The 18,339-nt window shown below is 47.7% G+C and overlaps 1 protein-coding gene across 3 annotated transcripts; it reads left to right on the forward strand.

The window, feature by feature from the left end:
* Positions 1-8,612: 8,612 nt before the first annotated feature.
* Positions 8,613-13,315, forward strand: Myc (MYC proto-oncogene, bHLH transcription factor). Of its 3 annotated transcripts, none has more exons than XM_057792039.1 (3): positions 8,613-8,998; positions 10,597-11,368; positions 12,366-13,315. In XM_057792039.1, exons 2-3 carry the CDS (start codon positions 10,612-10,614, stop codon positions 12,923-12,925), a joined length of 1,317 nt encoding a protein of 438 aa, XP_057648022.1. In that variant the 5' UTR covers positions 8,613-8,998; positions 10,597-10,611; the 3' UTR covers positions 12,926-13,315. The 3 variants fall into 3 exon arrangements, with proteins under 3 accessions (XP_057648022.1, XP_057648023.1, XP_057648024.1); XM_057792040.1 differs by having other exon boundaries at positions 10,600-11,368; XM_057792041.1 differs by lacking the exon at positions 8,613-8,998 and adding an exon at positions 10,123-10,182 and having other exon boundaries at positions 10,600-11,368.
* Positions 13,316-18,339: the final 5,024 nt, after the last annotated feature.

The following is an 18,339-nucleotide window of genomic DNA, read 5'->3' on the forward strand; positions in this document are numbered from 1 at the left end:
TGACTCCCTTGACTTCCCCAAGGGAATTATTTTTATTAGTCACCAATATTTAAAAACTAGATTTCCCTGAAAAACCCAAACGTGCTGTTAATAATGGGCCTATATTGCAGGGCCACCAACAACCCAGTCATGAGCCACAGGTACCAGCTATGGACAAACAATGGTCCCCTGTACTATAGCCCCCTCTACTCCAAAGAGAGTTCCTCAGCTGCATTCCTTTCCAAACGTCTGTGTGTATCTGAGTATGCAATCATCAATCTATAATGGTAATGGAACTATGGGTTAGAAGCTAGAGACAGTTCCTGAATGTGGGTGTTTATCTAGACTAGAGTGGAAGAAATTTCCCAATGTGTATATCATTTTACCCTTCCCAGGGTGAAAAAAACAGAGACTGGCAAGTACGAGGGAAAACTGGTGAAACCTGTGGCCAAGAGACTAGTTAGACATCTGCTATGTGTCAGATTTGATTTCTGGCCTTGTAGCATTTATTTTGTTCATCCAGAAAAAGGATACCCTTCTCCGGCAGCTTGTAAAGGCCAGGAAGCTCACATGTCAGCTACTAGCCTCATCACTGTGACCAATTAGATGGCCAGAAAAGGGTGGCAACATTTCTTTTGCTCGTGGATTCAGAGGATTCAGGCTGTTGTTACTTAATTCCTTCCTTCTAGGTCTGTGGTGGGGCAGAGTACCATGGCAGCAGGAGCATGTGGACCAGGCTGTTCACATCATGGTAGATCAGCGAAGAGAAGAAAATACAGGGTGAGGCCAGAGGAAGAGATGTCTCTAAAGATGCCGTCATTAACCAACTCCTTCCCTTAACTAGACTCCCATCTCTTCCTCCCAAAATGATACCATCAGCAGCTGAGGACCAAGTTGATGATACATGAGCCTGTCTGGGACATTTCATTGTAAAATCTACTTTGGTTAAACGTTCTCTGGGTCCTGCACTGATAACATCCATTTTTATTTCAGAATGCTTTAGTCAGGAATTTCCTCAAACTTCCTCAGCCTCCACACTTTTATATTATCTTTTTAAAAAAGAAAAAAGGGAGGCTTAGGTTTGGTCTCGCAGAGAAGCAAGGCTGAGATTAATCAGGGAGAGGTGGAGAGCTGGGAAACTGAACTGAAATGCTGCGACGGGAACCGGCAGGGCCCTCAGAGTGACTGAAAATAGACCTGATTCCTAAGTGTAGAGTTGCTGTAGGGAAAGATAAGGTGGGAAACAGATGCACTGGGGCTGGAATTCCAGGCTCATGAGGTCCACCCCATCTGGAGCCACTGGGAGCAAGAGAGCAACTTTAAAGGAAGGGGCAAGTGTATCTGTAGCCAAAGGAGCCTGACAAACAGCTAGCCAACAGTTCATAACACAGCAGCCGAAACATGGGAGAGTTGCCCCCAACAAGGTGGATGGAGAGAAGCAACTCCTGAATACCGTCATCTGCTGTCCACATCTGCACAGTGGCACATGTGGCACACACACACAAAAAACTAAATAAAAAATATTTTAAAGAAATAAATACTACATGATGATTGCAGCAACTATAGGTCATGGGGAAAAAGGAAAGAAACAATAGAGCAGAGAGGAAAATAAGCTGCACACACAGGAGGGACATCCGGAAAAATGTGTTTTCACCCAAGTGTTCTCAGAGTCCACCTGTTGGCATCCGGGGCCCAACGCCCTCAGGGTATTGGCAGCATCCCTGACCTAGACTCAGTAGATGCCAGAAGTAAGCCCCACCACTTACAATAACCCCAAATGTCTCCTCCGCACATTGCCAACTATCACGTGGAAGCGAAATTACCTCTGGTCGAGAGTTACTAGATAACTAGAATGCAAAAGCTTGATCGTTCTCAGGAACATAACAGCAAGCAGCAAAGGCAAAAGAGGAATGGTCACAGAGCCGTTGGTTGTGATGAAATCAGTCACTGAGTATCTCAGGAAAGCTCATTCAATAATCAAGTCCAGGTCACAGGAGTCATGAAGGGAACAGGCAATGTCAAAATAAGAGCAAGTAAGGAAGAGCTGCACTCAAAAGTCTGACTGCAGAGTGCAGCCCTGTGCCATGGCTTGGGGTCTGTGTTGGCCAAGAAGAGGCACAGGCTTCTAAATGGAAATCAGAGTTTAAGAAGCAAAACTGTTCCTTCTTGAGTCTCCTCTTCAGTCCCCTTTACCCCCTACTCAGCAAGGGTCCATCGTGGAGACAGATGCTGCCCAAAAGGACCATAACAAAGATGGGGCCAGTGAAGGAAAGTGTGAGATTGACTTGGGTTTGGCATTTACAGAACAATGAACGGAGCCTTTGAAGCTCCGTTAAACAAAAGCGCCATTTGTCTACACTGGTAGCTACAAAGAAAAACAGGATTGCAGCAGAGGACTAAAGAAGAGAGAGAAAAATCCCAAACTAGGGTGTGCGTGGGTTTTCCAGGGTCCTCCCTGAGACCTTATGCCAAAATCTAAGGTCTAAAAGTCCTCAAGACTTAAGAAACAATCAAAATGTATTTAATGCAACACAGGAAATGTAGGCTCTTGGGTATTATGTTTAAAATAATTACTAACTTTTTTCCTTGTCAGTTCTTTTAATTTATGCAGTATGGGAAGGGACAATGTTAACAATGACAACAAAAGATTGAGCATTTTTGAACACACAAAGATTTCATTTGCCGCCTTCTCTGTCTCTGTGCCTGTGAATTAGTGATGCTAAATTTTATTTCTCTTACTTCTTTCTTGTTTGTGGGGGAGGACTAATATTCCTCTCTGCAGCCTGCCATTAACATGCTTGCGAGATCTCTGTTTCCTTTCGCATTCCGTGGCCAGCTTGGTTTTTAATCTAACAGCCCTTCTTTCAAAATGATCTCTCTGCTACAGACAGGTATTTATCATTCCCCTTGCTCTCCTGGCTCCCTGACAGCACTCACGTGAACTGAAGCCATTTTGAAGTTCCCTGCCCATCCTTAGGGCCTTCTGCTTCTCTCCCAGATTGGAGCCAGGTTTTGGATCACATAGATCCCGATTCTTTGGATTTTAGTAACTGTTCTTGGACAGGGAGGGTTAGCTCAGAAGGGGGCTTTTGAAAGGGTGGCCAAGGAGAGATTCCAGAAAGTTAAGAGGTGTAGTTGGTGTTTTTCTCCTTGCTGTAACAAGAGCAACTTGAGGGAAGGGGGTTTATTTCTGCTCACAATTTGAAGGGAGAGGCTGTCCTAGTAGAAGTGACTGTGGGAGAAGCTAGAGGCTTTGGCGTCTGGAGCCTGCAGAGCTTGGTCACACTGTAGCCACCGTTAGGATGCAGAGGGAGAGAATACTGACATTTAGCTCAAAATTAATAATCACACCAAAGCCGGGCAGTGGTGGCGCACGCCTTTAATCCCAGCACTTGGGAGGCAGAGGCAGGCGGATCTCTGTGAGTTCGAGACCAGCCTGGTCTACAGAGCTAGTTCCAGGACAGGCTCCAAAGCCACAGAGAAACCCTGTCTCGAAAAAAAAAAACCAAAAAAAAAAAAATCACACCAAAGCACACATTTTAATCCCAGCATTCAGGTGGCAGAAGCAGTGGTTCTCTGAGTTCAAGGCCAGCCTGGTCTAAGAGAAAGTTCAAGGATGGCCAGGAGCCTGGCGGTGGTGGTACACACCTTTAATCCCAGCACTCGGGAGGCAGAGGCAGGCAGATCTCTGTGAGTTTGAGGCCAGCCTGGACTACAAGAGCTAGTTCCAGGACAGGCTCCAAAACTACAGAGAAACCCTATCAAAAAAAAAAAAAAAAAAAAAAAGATGGCCTGGGCTACACAGAGAAACCTATCTCAAAAAACAAGAACCCCAGCACTCGGGAGGCAGAGGCAGGCGAATCTCTGTGAGTTTGAGGCCAGCCTGGTCTACAAGAGCTAGTTCCAGGACAGGAACCAAAAACTACGGAGAAACCCTGTCTCAAAAACATCCAAAAAAAAAAAAAAAAAAAAAAGAACAACAGTAAAGAAAAAAATTAACAGTCACAAGGAGACAGCTATTGGTATTTCATTCAATTCTTTTATTTGGAACTCCTTCCTGCGCCTTTGCACAGAAAGGGAGAAGTTGAGTCAACTTGTTCTTTCTAATTGGGGGTATACAGCTCAGTGGTGTTAACCATGAGTGAGGCACCTTCCTTCCCTCCCAAGAACTGCCCATTCTCTCTGAAGGTCCTTTTTCCTTCCTAAGTGTAAGAGCAGCATGGCTGCTAGTGCAAGGCCGTGTGCTGATGGGAGCTGTAGTTCTTAGTGTGTTGGAATCTCATCTCCAATAATCGGGTCTTCTGGAGACCTGCCCGTTTTTGACATCCAGCTCACAGCCAGCAACATCTCTCATAAGAGAACCTTAAAGTCATAACATTCCAGAGAGCCAAACCAGTGCACCAGCTTCCATATGTTCCAGAAGGAAACTTCAGAACAGGACCCACCGTCATTTCACTAGCCACGAAGACTGATGCAAATGTGTCATCCCAGCACTCAGGAGGCGGAGGCAAGAGAACCGCAAGTTCAAAACTAACTCGAGCTGCTCAGAGGGGCACTATATCAAAACACCAGGGACTACGGATGCAGCTCACTAATAAAGAAAGCAGTTGGCTAGCCTTTGAAAGGCCCTGGGTTTGAGTTCCAACAATAATGACAACAACAACCCACACCACACACACACACACACCTCCTTAAAAGCTAAAGTTCCATCTAAGTAGAGTGGTACATGAAACTCTAAATTCCAGCACTCGGGAGCCTGAAGCAGGAGGATCTTTTAGTTAGAAGCCATCCTAAGCTATCTTTCAACAAGACTTTCCAACGACTTACGCTTCATTGACAAGACTAGAAACTTGTGGTTTTCTAGTCCCTTTTTTTATTTTTAAATTTTTATTTTACAATGAACATGGCACCTATTTATTTCCTAATATGTAAAATGGGGGGTGACCCCTACCTTCCTGTTACTTGAAAGTGACACCACAGGTGATGTCACCAGGTTCAGATTCGGTGTGGGTAAGTCCCCAAACCACACAGGCTATTCCACTACCTGGGTTCCCACACCTACACTACACTAGTATGATTTGGGAGTAAGATCTTAAAATACGCCATAATTGTTCATTTTCAAAAAGTAGCTTCTGAGGGTCAGCTATATTCACTCTCATATTTGTTGGCACCATCTTGTGTTTTGAGAGAAGAAGAGGGTAGCCGTCCTTAGCTCTTTTAAGTTCTTTATGCTTTAGATAGTAGCTCTTGACGAGATGTGCAGTTGTTAAAAGTCTTTTCCCATTCTGTAGCCTGCCACCTTGTTCGAATGATGCTTCCCTTTGCCGTTCAGAAGCTTCTGTGTTTCTGAATGTCCCATTTATTAACCTGCTTGCCTTTTCCTCTTTAGCACCGGGATTAAAGGCATGGGCCACCACACCTCACCTGGCCTGGAACTTCCATACAAGAGACTAACCTAGACTTCAGAGATTCTCTTGCCTCTGCCTCCCAGGGCTGGGATTAAAAACACTCATCATTACAACTGGCTAAAATTTCAAATTTTTAATAAATGGACCCTCTAAAACATTTTGACAGTCACTGGGCAGGGTGGTGCACACCTTTAATCCTTGCTCTTGGATCTCTGTGAGTTCAAGGCCAGCCTGGTGTATAAAGGAGTTCCAGTTCAGTTGCTAGAGAGTTTACCTAGCGTGCACCGAGCCTGGATTCTGTCCTTATTCTTCAAGCCATACAAACCAGGTGTGAAGGAATAAATCCTGGGATAGTGAAGACTGTGAAGAAGGAGGAAGAAGAGGAAGGAAAAATGGAGAAAAACTGGGTGAGTTTTGGGCTAGCAAAGGTAGTGAGACCCCGTCTCAAAAACAAACAAAATGATAATAACAATGACTACCCCTCGCCTTGTACTCTGCCTTCCCTTTCAAATAGAATCTAGGGTGCTGCTTTCACACTTCCAATTTAGGACATGACAAAGGTGTGAGAAGTGGGGGCTAAAACTTGTTCTTTTTTTTTTTTTTTCAAGTATTTACCTGTGAATTTTTCACTTTTCCCATCCACAACTAGGGCCATCCCTCAGGTGACTGTCAGAAAGTCGTGATGGGTTAATTGAATAGCTACCTCTGAACCACTTTTTTCTTAGTAATTTCTCTTCCTTTGGCTCTTTTGCAGTCTGAAAGAGTCATAAAAAGGTGGCTGGAGATTTAGGCAGCAGAGCTTTGCGCCTGGAAACCCTGTAGGCAAAAGCCCTGCCCCCACTCGACCTCCGCCCTTGTTGGCTCCGCCACGCTGCGATCTCTGTGGCCAGTAGAGGGCACACTTACTTTACTTTCGCAGACCAGAAAGTCCGTGCAGCCCGGGGGAGGGGGCGGGGAAAGAGTCTCTGCAGCAAAACGCAGCCTAGGGATTGGCAGCTCTTGGAGTTTGAGGCAAAATCCTAGAGGCTGTAGTCATTTTGCAATCCTTAAAGCTGAATTGTGCAATGAGCTTGATCTGGAGGAAGATACTATCGTTTAGCAGCTGAAGCCTGAGTTGCAAACTCAATGCATAATAACTACCTTGAAAAATATTCGCTCTATGCACTCTATACCCTACTTTTTCTTTTATTTTTTTAAGGGAGTAGCGGGGGGGGGGGGGAATCTTTCTGTTTGTCTGTTTTGAGACCATTTCTCTGCGTAGCTTTGGAGCCTGTCCTGGAACTCGCTCTGTAGACCAAGCTAGCCTCGAACTCAAATTCACCTACCTTTGTCTCCGGAATGTTGGTATTAAAGGTGTGTACCATCACCGCCCGGCAGGAGGCTTAAAATGCCTTGAAGTGAGGTGTCATGAATGAGATTACTTTGGGGTTTGGTGCTGTGGGATAAGCAAATCCCAAGGGAACATGCATCATATAGTAAACCTAGAGCAGAGGAAAAGACTGCTGTTTCGAATTGGTTAATAAACTAGGTTATCATATATTTACATATATGTGTGTGTGTGTATAGTTATGTTTGAGGACTGTACATAATTCACAACAAGGTATTCAGGAAAATAAGCTGGGAAATTAATGTATAAATTAAGTCAGCTTTTAATTAGCTAAAGTCAAACACAGACACAAATAAAAAGCCAAAAATGCAACATTTCCTAGATCAGATTGGACCTAGCTTTTTGGTTTTAAGTACATAATTACAACTCCAGTAATAAAGAGAAAAGACGACTTGGGTTTGTCCGGGAAGGAAGGGGTTAACGGTTTCCTTTCTACTAGGGTCTTCGCAGGCTCCCCAGACCCAAGTTGGCAAGTTCTACTCCTCCCCTTTTTGGGGAAGTCCGGGTGTCGCGCCCTCCCACCCCCAGCCACCCACACTGCGTATTCTCGAGTCTAGCGCCTTGATTCTCCCTCGACTCCTAAGCCGAGTCTGGTGCAAACTGGCTCCACAGGGGCAAAGAGGATTTACCTCTTGTGAAAGCTGGCTGTGGAATAGGAACTCTGAGTGAGCGGGGCTGGGATGGGGTACAGTTTGTCTGGCAGAGATTCGACCGGAAGGATCCGGGTGGAGCGCACCCACCAAAACTCCCCTACTGTACTCCAGCTCTGGAAGGGGCCGGGAGACCTACAGGGTTAGATTGTCGGGGGGGGGGGAGTCGTCTCCCACCCCCACTGCCTGGTGGATGTCTGAGCCGCAGGAGCTGGAGTGTGTGTGTGTGTACGCGCACGCGCGAGCGTGTGTGTGTGCGTGTGTGTGTGCTTTTTAACAGCAAATTGTGGGATCCATTCTGGAAAGAATGTATCTAGTAAGCATAGCTGTACATCCAAAATGCATAATGCCCTCTTCAAGAGATGCAGTGGGTGCTTATTTATAAGTGGCTCTCCAAGCATATGTGGCAGTGCGTTGCTGAGCAATTTTAATAATTCCAGGCGTCGTTTTCCTCTGAAGACCTCGTCTGTCATTGACCCCCAACTAACACCCCACACACTGGACGCGGGCTCATAGATAACCCATTCTTTTCGTCCTTCCCCTTCTAAATTCTGCCTCCCCAACCTTAGAGAGACGCCTGGCCGCCCGGGACGTGCGTGACGCGGCCCAGGGTACATGGCGTATTGTGCGAGCTAGGCAGCTGTTCCACCTGCCATGACTGAAACACGCAAGACAAGAACACAGTTTGTCCGATCGCTGCGCCCAAAGAACAGTACGGAAAGGGAAAGGACGTGCGCGCCAGCAAGAGAAAATGATCGGGCTCGCAGTTAATTCATGCAGCGCTCTGACTGTTTACACCCCAGGAACTGGAGTACTGAGCTGCGGGGCTAAGGCTCCTCCTCTTTCCCTGGCTCCCCACTAGCGCCCCTCCCGGGTTCCCAAAACGGGGGAGGGGGATACAGAGAGGGAGGGGGAGAAGGGGGCGGGAGAAAGATTCTTCGGCGAATCTCCGCCCACCAGCCCTTTATAATTCCAGGGTCTACGCGGCCGAGGACCCCAGGGCCTACGCGGCCGAGGACCCCAGGGCTGCTCTGCTCACGGCCACCGCCACCTCCACTCGGTTCCCCTCCTGCCGCCAGAAGGGCAGGGCTTCGCCGAGCCTTGGCGGGAAAAAGAACCGAGGGGAGGGATCCCAGTGCAGTATAAAAGAAGCTTTTCGGGGCGTTCTTTCTGACTCGCTGTAGTAATTCCAGCGAGAGACAGAGGGAGTGAGCGGGCGGGTTGGAAGAGCACAGTGTGCAGAGCCGCGCTCCGGGCGTCTTGGTAAGGCAGCTTAGGAGTGAGAGGGGCTTTGCCTTCGGGCCTGCCGCCCCCCGCCCCAGATCTCCAGCTGACCTAGCACCAGCGGTCGCAACCCTCGCCCCCTCTGGGAAACTTTGCCCTTTGCAGCGGGCGGACACTTTTGCACTGGAACTTACAATCTGCGAGTGAGGACAGGACTCCCCAAGCGCCGGGGAGGAAATTTTTGTCTATTTGGGGACAGTTTTCTCTGCCTCTGCCCGCGATCCGCTTCCCTGAAAGGAGCTCCTAGCGCTCTTTGAAGGCTGGATATCCTTTGGGCGGTGGAAAATCCGGTAAGCACAGAACTGCTGGTCTTCTAATGCTTTTTTTTTTCTCTGCGCCTTGAATGCAGCGGCCGGTCAGGGTAGTCTTTTCTTCCATTCCTGTGCCTTTGACACTTTTCGCAGAGGAGTTGGGTGTAGGCTGGAGTGGAGCTGGGGTGAATCGGAGTCGGAGTAGAGACTTGTCAAGATGACAGAGGAAAAGGGAAAGGAAAAACCAGGGTGCATTTTGAAATTGGGTTCCAGAGGTTACTCTGGGTTGACGCTGATCCCGTCCTGTTGGACATTCTTGCTTTACTACATTAATTGCTATTTGTGTCCTTTGGGGGATTGGACCCGGAGGTCGCTTCTTTTTGGTCAGAAATCCTTCGTATTCTGAGGTCTTTGGAGAAAGGATTACCTTTTGCGTGTGGGATCAAGGTTTCGTAGCCTCTGACTTTTCTGGTCTCCGGGAGGGCATTTAAATTTCGGCTTAGTGCTTTTCTGACAGCCGGAGACCGACTCAGAGGTGCGTCCCATCCGCCAATCCCCGGCGGCGATTCCAACTTGCCTCTGGTTCTTTTAAGAAGTTGCCATTTGGCTTTAAAAATAGTGGTAATAGTAAAATTTAAACCTGACCTCCTCGGTATTAGGACTTAGTGCTGAGCTAGGCGCAGTGACGGAAGGCAAAATTGGGACAGTGATGTGACCGATTCGTTGGGGGAAACCAGGGGGAATCCTCACATTCCGGCTTGGGATCCGCGGGTATCCCCGCACCCCTGAATTGCTAGGAAGACTGCGGTCAATCGCGATCTGGGCTGTTCCGTAACAGCTGCTACCCTTGGCGGGAGAGGGAAGACGCCCGCTCGGGGTGGTGAATCGCGGCGGGGTCTTTGGTGCAGTGGCGTCTCGAAATAGAGTGTGGAAGGGAGGTGTCCCTGTTATTGAGGACCCCCCTCCCCTTTTATTTGACGAGGCTTGTTAAAGCCGGAGGCTGAGCTCGCCCCTCCAAGCCAGCAATCGGAAAGAAAAGCCGGCAGAGGAAGGAAGGGGGGCGCACTGGGGGTGGAGAAAGGGGAGGGCTGAGAGGGGCGGCGGCGCCGGCTGGGTAGGAGCGCGGCGACGGCGAGAGAGGACCCGGACCGGGTTGGCGGCGCAGAGAGCTGGAGCGGGAGGGGGGACCTAGCACCGCGGCGCCTCTCGCCTTTCTCCTTCAGGTGGCGCAAAACTTTGCGCCTTGGCTTTTGGCAGACTGTATTCCCTATAGTCGCCTCCCTCAGCCTCTGAAGGAGGCCAAGGCCGATGGCAATTCCTGGGCGTCTGCAGGGCTAAGTCCCTGCTCGAAGGAGGCGGGGACTCCGGAGCAGCTGCTAGTCCGAATGTGCCTAGCGATAGTAGGGAGTGAAAGAGTGCATTCCCCCTCCCCAATACACAGACACCCGAGCGAGCAAGCAGCAGCGCGCGCGCGCGCGCGCGAACACACACACACACACACACACACACACACTTGGAAGGACAGCAGCACACAGAAAGGGGAGTGGTTCAGGATTGGGGTACGCGCTGCGCCAGGTTTCCGCATCAACCAGAGCTGAGTAACTCTAGCCTTGCTTCCCTTGCTGTGCCCCCTCTAGCAGACAACCACAACGATGCCCCTCAACGTGAGCTTCGCCAACAGGAACTATGACCTCGACTACGACTCGGTGCAGCCCTATTTCATCTGCGACGAGGAAGAGAATTTCTATCACCAGCAACAGCAGAGCGAGCTGCAGCCGCCCGCGCCCAGTGAGGATATCTGGAAGAAATTCGAGCTGCTGCCCACCCCGCCCCTGTCGCCCAGCCGCCGCTCAGGGCTCTGCTCTCCCTCCTATGTTGCGGTCGCTGCGTCCTTCTCCCCAAGGGAGGACGACGACGGTGGCGGCGGCAACTTCTCCACCGCGGATCAGCTGGAGATGGTGACCGAGCTACTTGGAGGAGACATGGTGAACCAGAGCTTCATCTGCGATCCTGACGACGAGACCTTCATCAAGAACATCATCATCCAGGACTGTATGTGGAGCGGCTTTTCGGCCGCCGCCAAGCTGGTCTCAGAGAAGCTGGCTTCCTACCAGGCTGCGCGCAAAGACAGCGCCAGTCCTAGCCCCGCCCGCGGGCACAGCGGCTGCTCCACCTCTAGCCTGTACCTTCAGGATCTCACCGCCGCCGCGTCCGAGTGCATTGACCCCTCGGTGGTCTTCCCCTACCCGCTCAACGACAGCAGCTCGCCTAAGTCCTGTACCTCGTCCGATTCCACAGCCTTCTCTCCTTCCTCAGACTCGCTGCTGTCCTCCGAGCCCTCCCCACGGGCCAGCCCCGAGCCCCTAGTGCTGCATGAGGAGACACCGCCCACCACCAGCAGCGACTCTGGTAAGCCGCCCCGATTCCCAGCAGGATGGGATGGAGGTTGGATGAATCTTCTCTGTTCATTGGCATTAATTCAATTGACCTCTGGTCTCACCCCTCCTTTCCCTTCTCTGCCGAAGGGCTCTTCATCCAGTGCTTCAGAGATCCCTCCCTCCTCTTCTCCCAGACCGCCCTGGTTGTCAGCCCCCCTCGCCCTTCCCAACCCTCAGGAATTTCATTTGGGTTTTTAAATCTTCTGGCTTATCTTTCAACTCAATCCACTCCCTTTTACCTCTCCTAGGCAGTTTAATTACCCTAGAAAGGGTGTGAATGAGGGTGAGAGAGCTGAACCCAGGGAGAGTGAATGAATTACCTGCTTCTTTTGACTTCCGGAAAGAGATTTGATTTTTAATGGCTAAGTTTGTACAAGACCCAAGAGAAAGCCTTGAAGAAGCAGGGCACCCTTTAGCCTCAGTTCCAGGCACTAGTGAAAGTTCTTTAAAGAGTTGAGGGGTTGGTTTTTTTGTTGGTTTTTTTTTCATCCTGTTTTGAACACTTCAAAGTTAGTCCTGTCCGATCTGGATTTCTCCCCCCCTTCCACCCCCCACCTAACCAGGATATTTTTATTATTGCACTCCCCGTAAAATAGGGAGTTGCTAAAGTCAGAGCCAGAGGTTTGCAGCTATCACTCACAGCACCTGAAGGGTTCTCGGTAAAGTCCCTTAAAAATAGGAGGGGCTTGGGAATATGCTTTGCTTTGGGTGTGTCTGAAGCCTCATTAAGTCTTAGGTAAGAATTGGCATGCATGCCATATCCTGGTACATGGTAATTTTCTCACCTGTGCCCTAACCCTGTTCTTCTGCCTTTCTGGGGAGAAGGGAAGATGGTGTCTAGATCTGGTTCTTTTTATTTCCTTCAGAATCCTTGGTGACATCCATCCTTGGTATTTGCATAGCATTGGTCAAATTCTATGTAAGGAGGCATTCATTACTAACAGTGAACTTTCAATTCTTTCCTTTAGAGGAAGAACAAGAAGATGAGGAAATTGACGTGGTGTCTGTGGAAAAGAGGCAACCCTCTGCCAAAAGGTCCGAATCAGGGTCCTCCCCCTCAGGGGGCCACGGCAAACCTCCACACAGCCCACTGGTCCTCAAGAGGTGCCACGTCTCCACTCATCAGCACAATTATGCAGCGCCCCCCTCCACGAGGAAGGACTATCCAGCCGCCAAGAGGGCCAAGTTGGACAGTGGCAGGGTCCTGAAACAGATCAGCAACAACCGCAAATGTGTCAGCCCCAGGTCCTCAGACACAGAAGAGAACGACAAGAGGAGGACGCACAACGTCTTGGAACGTCAGAGGAGGAACGAGCTGAAGCGCAGCTTTTTTGCCCTGCGTGACCAGATCCCAGAGTTGGAAAACAACGAAAAGGCCCCCAAGGTAGTTATCCTCAAAAAAGCCACCGCCTACATCCTGTCCATCCAAGCCGAAGAACACAAGCTCATCTCAGAAAAGGACTTACTGAGGAAGCGGAGAGAACAGTTGAAACACAAACTCGAACAGCTTCGGAACTCTGGTGCATGAATTGACTTCTCAGCGAAAAGGAGCCTGAATCGCTTGTGACTTCTCACTCCTTACTCAGGGAGAGTAGGGAGAATGGTTCCTTCTTAGAACGAATATCGGCGCTGGACTTCAAATGCATGCTCAAAGCCTAACCTCACAACCTTGGCTGGGGCTTTGGGACTGTAAGCTTCAGCCATAAATGTTAACTGCCTCAAACTTCAGGCATAAAAGAACTTTTTTTTATGCTTCCCATCTTTTTTTTTCTTTTCCTTTAACAGATTTGTATTTAAATTGTTTTTAAAAAAAAATCTTAAAAGTTTACCCACTTTACCCATGTAAATAGGACCCTTAAATGTAAATAACTTTAATAAAACGTTTATAACAGTTATACAAGATTTTAAGACATGTATTATAAACCATAATTTTTTTTATTTAAATACATTTTCATTTTTAAAGTTGATTTTTTTCTATTGTTTTTAGAAAAAATAAAATAATTGGAAAAAATACAATTGAGCCAACCTTTGTGCTTTCTTTTCTCTCTCGATTTTCTCTTCCTCAATTACAGATGAACAGAATTCAACCATTTTCCCAATGTGGACTTAGAAAGCTGGGAAGAGCTAGCGTAAGAAAGGCAAGGGGGTTTCTTTGTTAAAATGGGTCTGGGGGCCTCAAGGCCTTTAAGTTCCTGGGGTTAGAGACACTTCCTGCAAATGGTGATAAGAACCAGAGTTGATAGTTAGGAAAGGGCAAAAGGCGGGTGAGAAGGTTAGAGGCAGGAGAAGGAGAAGCAAGAGAGGTTAAAGATAACAGTTAAATATACTGAGAGGGAAGGGATGGCAAAATCCCCTGCAGTTAACCAACAAGACACCAGTCCTCTGTTCACTTCAAGCCAGGGAGAGACGCTGCCTACAGAGGAGCTGATGGGGGAAGGGAGGGAGCCACCTTTTGTTCTTAGCCTGCTGCTCCCCGGTGGCTGTCCCTAACCCCACACTTATCTCCTAAGCCTCAGAAGAACCCCAGGAAAGAATGCTACCACTGCCAGGTCTAACCTGGTTTCCAAAATGAGCTGTAAAAGTTCAGAGAGGGCTGCAGCACTCAATGCGTGAAGACATCTTGAAAACAAGTCATGTTGCTATGCCTTTGCTCATTGGTGTGTCCTCAGCTGGGGAAAGCTGCTGGTGAGAGGCCTGAGAATGAACTCAGGCACCCTTTTGAGCTTTGACTTAGAAGTCTATGGTAGGTAGTGCCATAGCAAAAGAGGGACTGTGATTTCCTCCTACTACACAGACAGAAACAGGCATGAAATGACACATCTGTGCACCCAAGGGATTCAGCATCAATTTAACACTTAGTTCATCCAGTAAGAATAACCCTGCTACCTATGAGAACAGGAGTCATTTAAGTTTCAGTCTTCAGACCTGCTTGGGCATCAGTTCCCCTCTTTTTGTTGGTGGGTTTTCTGGGGTTTTGGGGGAGTTTTGGGGGGGGTGGGGAGTTAGGCCGTTGACTGCTGCTTAGCCTTTTACTCTGAGAAGCACATAGCTCATTCACCTCTGCCTTACCCATTATTTATTTATTTTACATCAGATCCCTGCTTGCCCCTGGGAAGGAGCCAGTGTGGAAATGCTACTGTTCAGATCATAAAATAAAACATACTTAGGCTTTGTCATGTGAGTCATGAAACTCCTTCCACCCAAGCACTTTCACACACTCATGACACACGCTCATCATTAGTCCATGGGAAGGCATTTTGGAATGGGTGTCTTTATTAATTATACGTCTCTGAAAGCCCGCAGACAAAGCCAGAAACTGGGACGTGTCTGTAGAGGCCGAGGAAAAGGACCCTAAATGATCTAAATGACTTAATCATCTCAGAGAAGGTCTCTAGCATCATGGAGTGGCTTTGGGACTTCAACTTCCATCACTCAGAAGTCAATAACTGTGCCTTTGACCTCCTAAGAGATTCTATTCAAGCATCTAACATTTGGTTTTTCATCTTTCTTTTGGGCTCTTTGAGACCCACCCTGCGCTTCAAACTGTAACACCCCCTATCCTGAAGTCAAAGGAAAACACAAAACCCCAGACGTTGAGTAGTTCAAAGGGTAACAAAAGTGGGGTGCTCTTAACCTCTTCCATCTATGCCCCTTTGTGGCCCTAAGCTAGAGTGCGGCCCTGGGATGACTCACTGGAGAACTGGGAAGAGGTTAGGTTGAATCACTAAGTCCGGGCAAGCCCAGGGAGTAGGGAAGCAGTCCTCATTAGGAAAACAACTCCCGCTTCCAAATGATCAGGAAACAGGTTTAAAGACCCAGAGTTTGGCTGTGGGGAATGGAAGGGAAGTATCCCAGGTGCCAGCAGGGCACTTTCAGCTTTACCAAGTCAGGGAATGATGATCTGAGAACAGGACATCAGCCAACTTCCTTCCAGAAAGTCAGGAAGGCTCTCGTAGCTAGTCTGGACTCCCAGGGGTCTGGGACATTGTGCAATCAAATTTGTATGTAACAATCAAGATGGGGGTGGGGCTTTCAGCTCGGTCTGGACTATACAAAACTTAGCTAATCTCTGCCATTTAGCCATGACATTGGAATTGAGGGCTCCCCCAGAGGATTCTGGGGTGGTGATGCTCAGGGATAGAATGAGGAAGGAAGTATTATTTCACAGTGCCATTTGGGAGCAACAATGGCGACCAACATTATAGAGCAATCAATCAAACTTTAAGATGAATGAAATTTTCATAATCCTAGCATAGTACTTGGATCATTCATTCCAAGCTTGGACGTGTAAATAGAGTCCTCTGCTAGTCTTTAAGACAATCTTTGGTCGGGCGGCGGTGGCGCATGCCTTTAATCCCAGCACTTGGGAGGCAGAGGCAGGCAGATCTCTGTGACTTCGAGGCCAGCCTGGTCTACAAGAGCTAGTTCCAAGACAGGCTCCAAAACCACAGAGAAACCCTGTCTCAAAAAAAAAAAAAAAAAAAAAAAAGACAAACTTTGGAACTAAACTTGGGAAAGAGGACAGGGAAAAAAAAAGTGGGGGGTTTTCTGTGGTTTATTTACAATAACTGATGATTCATTCAATTAATAATTTAATTTTTTGATATGACTGTTGAAGGATCCTGAAGCATTTCGTCCCAACCAAAACTCATCCTTAGGTTATAACACGCTGGAAGATGGTCCTCAAGCCTGTCTGTAAATACACAACTAGGCACCTTCTGGGAACAAACATTTCATTTAAGGCTAGAGAGTAGTTAAGGTCTCTTCCAAAGGATGTAGAGTGTAGAAACAAAATCAACAGGACAAGGACAGGGGCTTCTTTTAAACAAAGAAGCCTGGACTGCGGTTGTATTTCATTGATAGAACACTTGCCTGGCACGTAGAAGGACCCGTGCTTGATCACCAACACTACACAAGCAAATAAAACTAGACCAAAAGGGTACCCCTACAAACTACCAAAGCTTTAACAAGTTTCTGTTGTTGCTGTTGCTCAATCTCTTTCCAGAGAAGTCCAACGAACCGACAATTTAGGGAAAATAACCCGGTAATAGTGGTTTTGCCAAACTGGTGTGAGCTAACTAAATGACGGCGTGGACTTCCCTTTTGAGTTTGGTTTCACTCAATATTAGGCTACACTAAGCTCTTTAGGAAGACAGGGCTGAGGGGAACAAGTGTTAATAGGATGTAGATCTTCTGAGGCTGAAAAGAATGTCCTTTGTCTCTAAACAATGCCTAGGGGCTCCACCACAATCTGCAAGACTCTGCTGGTTGTCACTCCATCTCCTCCTGAATGAACTCTCTAGTGCAGCCAAAGCTCTGTAGGATTTGGGGACTGGGATCTTTGGGGAAAGCTATGTTAGAATACACCTGTCACCTGTTTTCTATGCAACCTCCACAACCAACCACCTCAGCTGGAGGACAATGGTTTAATGTGACAATACTGAAGCTTTTATACGGACATGTTAAATTGCTGGCCCAAAGACACATAACACTAACAATAATAGCAGTTAATGTTTACTGTGTGCTGAAAATTTGACATACATTATCTCATTTTATTCTCAAAGCAACTCCTTGTTTGTTTGTTTGCTTGCTTGCTTGTTTGTTTGTTTGTTTTGTGTATCCCTCGCTGTCCTGGAACTCGCTCTATAAACCAGGCTGGCCTCAAACTCGAATTTAAACACAGTGAATTTCTGCCTCCCAAGTGCTGGGATTAAAGGCATGCACAACCATCCCCAGTTTGTCTCAAAGCAACACTTAGGAAGTAAATTCTATTTCTTTTTCTTTTTTCTTTTTTTTGGGGGAGGGGGGAGGCAGTGGGGCAATCTCATATGTAGCCCTGACTAGTCTAGAACTCAGAAAGCTGCCTGCCCCTTCCTGCTGAGTACTGGGTTTAAAGATGTGTGCCTCCCCACCCAGCAGTGAATTCTACTTTTAATGCCCGTTTTGTACGCAAGACTGAGACTGCCAGCTGTTGATTTGTTTGCATTCATGAAAGTGAAACATAGTGAAAGCAGAAATTTAGATTATTTATTCAGTCACACAGAGTTGAGTCCCTACTATGCACTCATACTAAGCATGTATATGTGTTGAGGGGAGCGGAGGGGGGGATAATAATAAATAAGACGTAGCAGCAGATCCTGCCCCAGACACTTGTAGTCTGGCAGAGAACAAAGAAAGCACCAAACGCTGAGGTTCTTTTTAAAGGTGCTATTCTTAATTTATTGCAATGGGAATAGACTCTAGGACCTCATGCATGCTAGGTAAGTGTTCTATGATGAGCAACAACCCACACAGACTGTGGGTTCTTTTTTTTTTTCAAAGTTTCAGAACTGGAGAGATGGCTCAGCACTGGCTGTTCTTCTAGGAGACCTGGGTTCAATTCCCAGCACCCACATGGCAGCTCACAACTGTCTGTAACTCCATTTCCAGGGGATCTGATACCTTCACACCAATGCACATAAAATAAAGTTAAATAAATTTTAAAACAAGTATCAGGGCACTTGCAACACAGTAGGTGGGAGTCCAAGTCCTGGGAACAAGGAATGAGAACAGATTAAGAAAGTCCTGAGAAAGAAGCTAAAGGAAAAGTCTCAACAGCTGATAATGGCGAAGCCCGAATGAGGGAGAGCTAATGCCAAAAAGGATGCTTTGCTACTCAAACTGTGTCTTAGGGCAGCCAGAAGTACAGCAAGGATCCACTGGGTTAGGAGAGAGGCTGCTTCTCCAAGCCACTCCTTCTGTCTCCACCCACCCACCCAGTATCCACCAGGATACTTCATCTGCTTGAGACAATGCCTATAGTCAGCTAATTAGCTCTCTGAGCATCCAGCCCTCCTACAGTACTTTGGTTTTTGTTTGCTTTTGAAACAAGATCTCACTATGCAGGCCCAGCTGGCCTCAAACTCTCAAACCTCCTGCCTCAGCTCCTTGGGTGTCGGGATT

The sequence above is a fragment of the Chionomys nivalis genome, chromosome 17 (assembly GCF_950005125.1).
Source record: "Chionomys nivalis chromosome 17, mChiNiv1.1, whole genome shotgun sequence".
NCBI lineage: Eukaryota > Metazoa > Chordata > Mammalia > Rodentia > Cricetidae > Chionomys > Chionomys nivalis.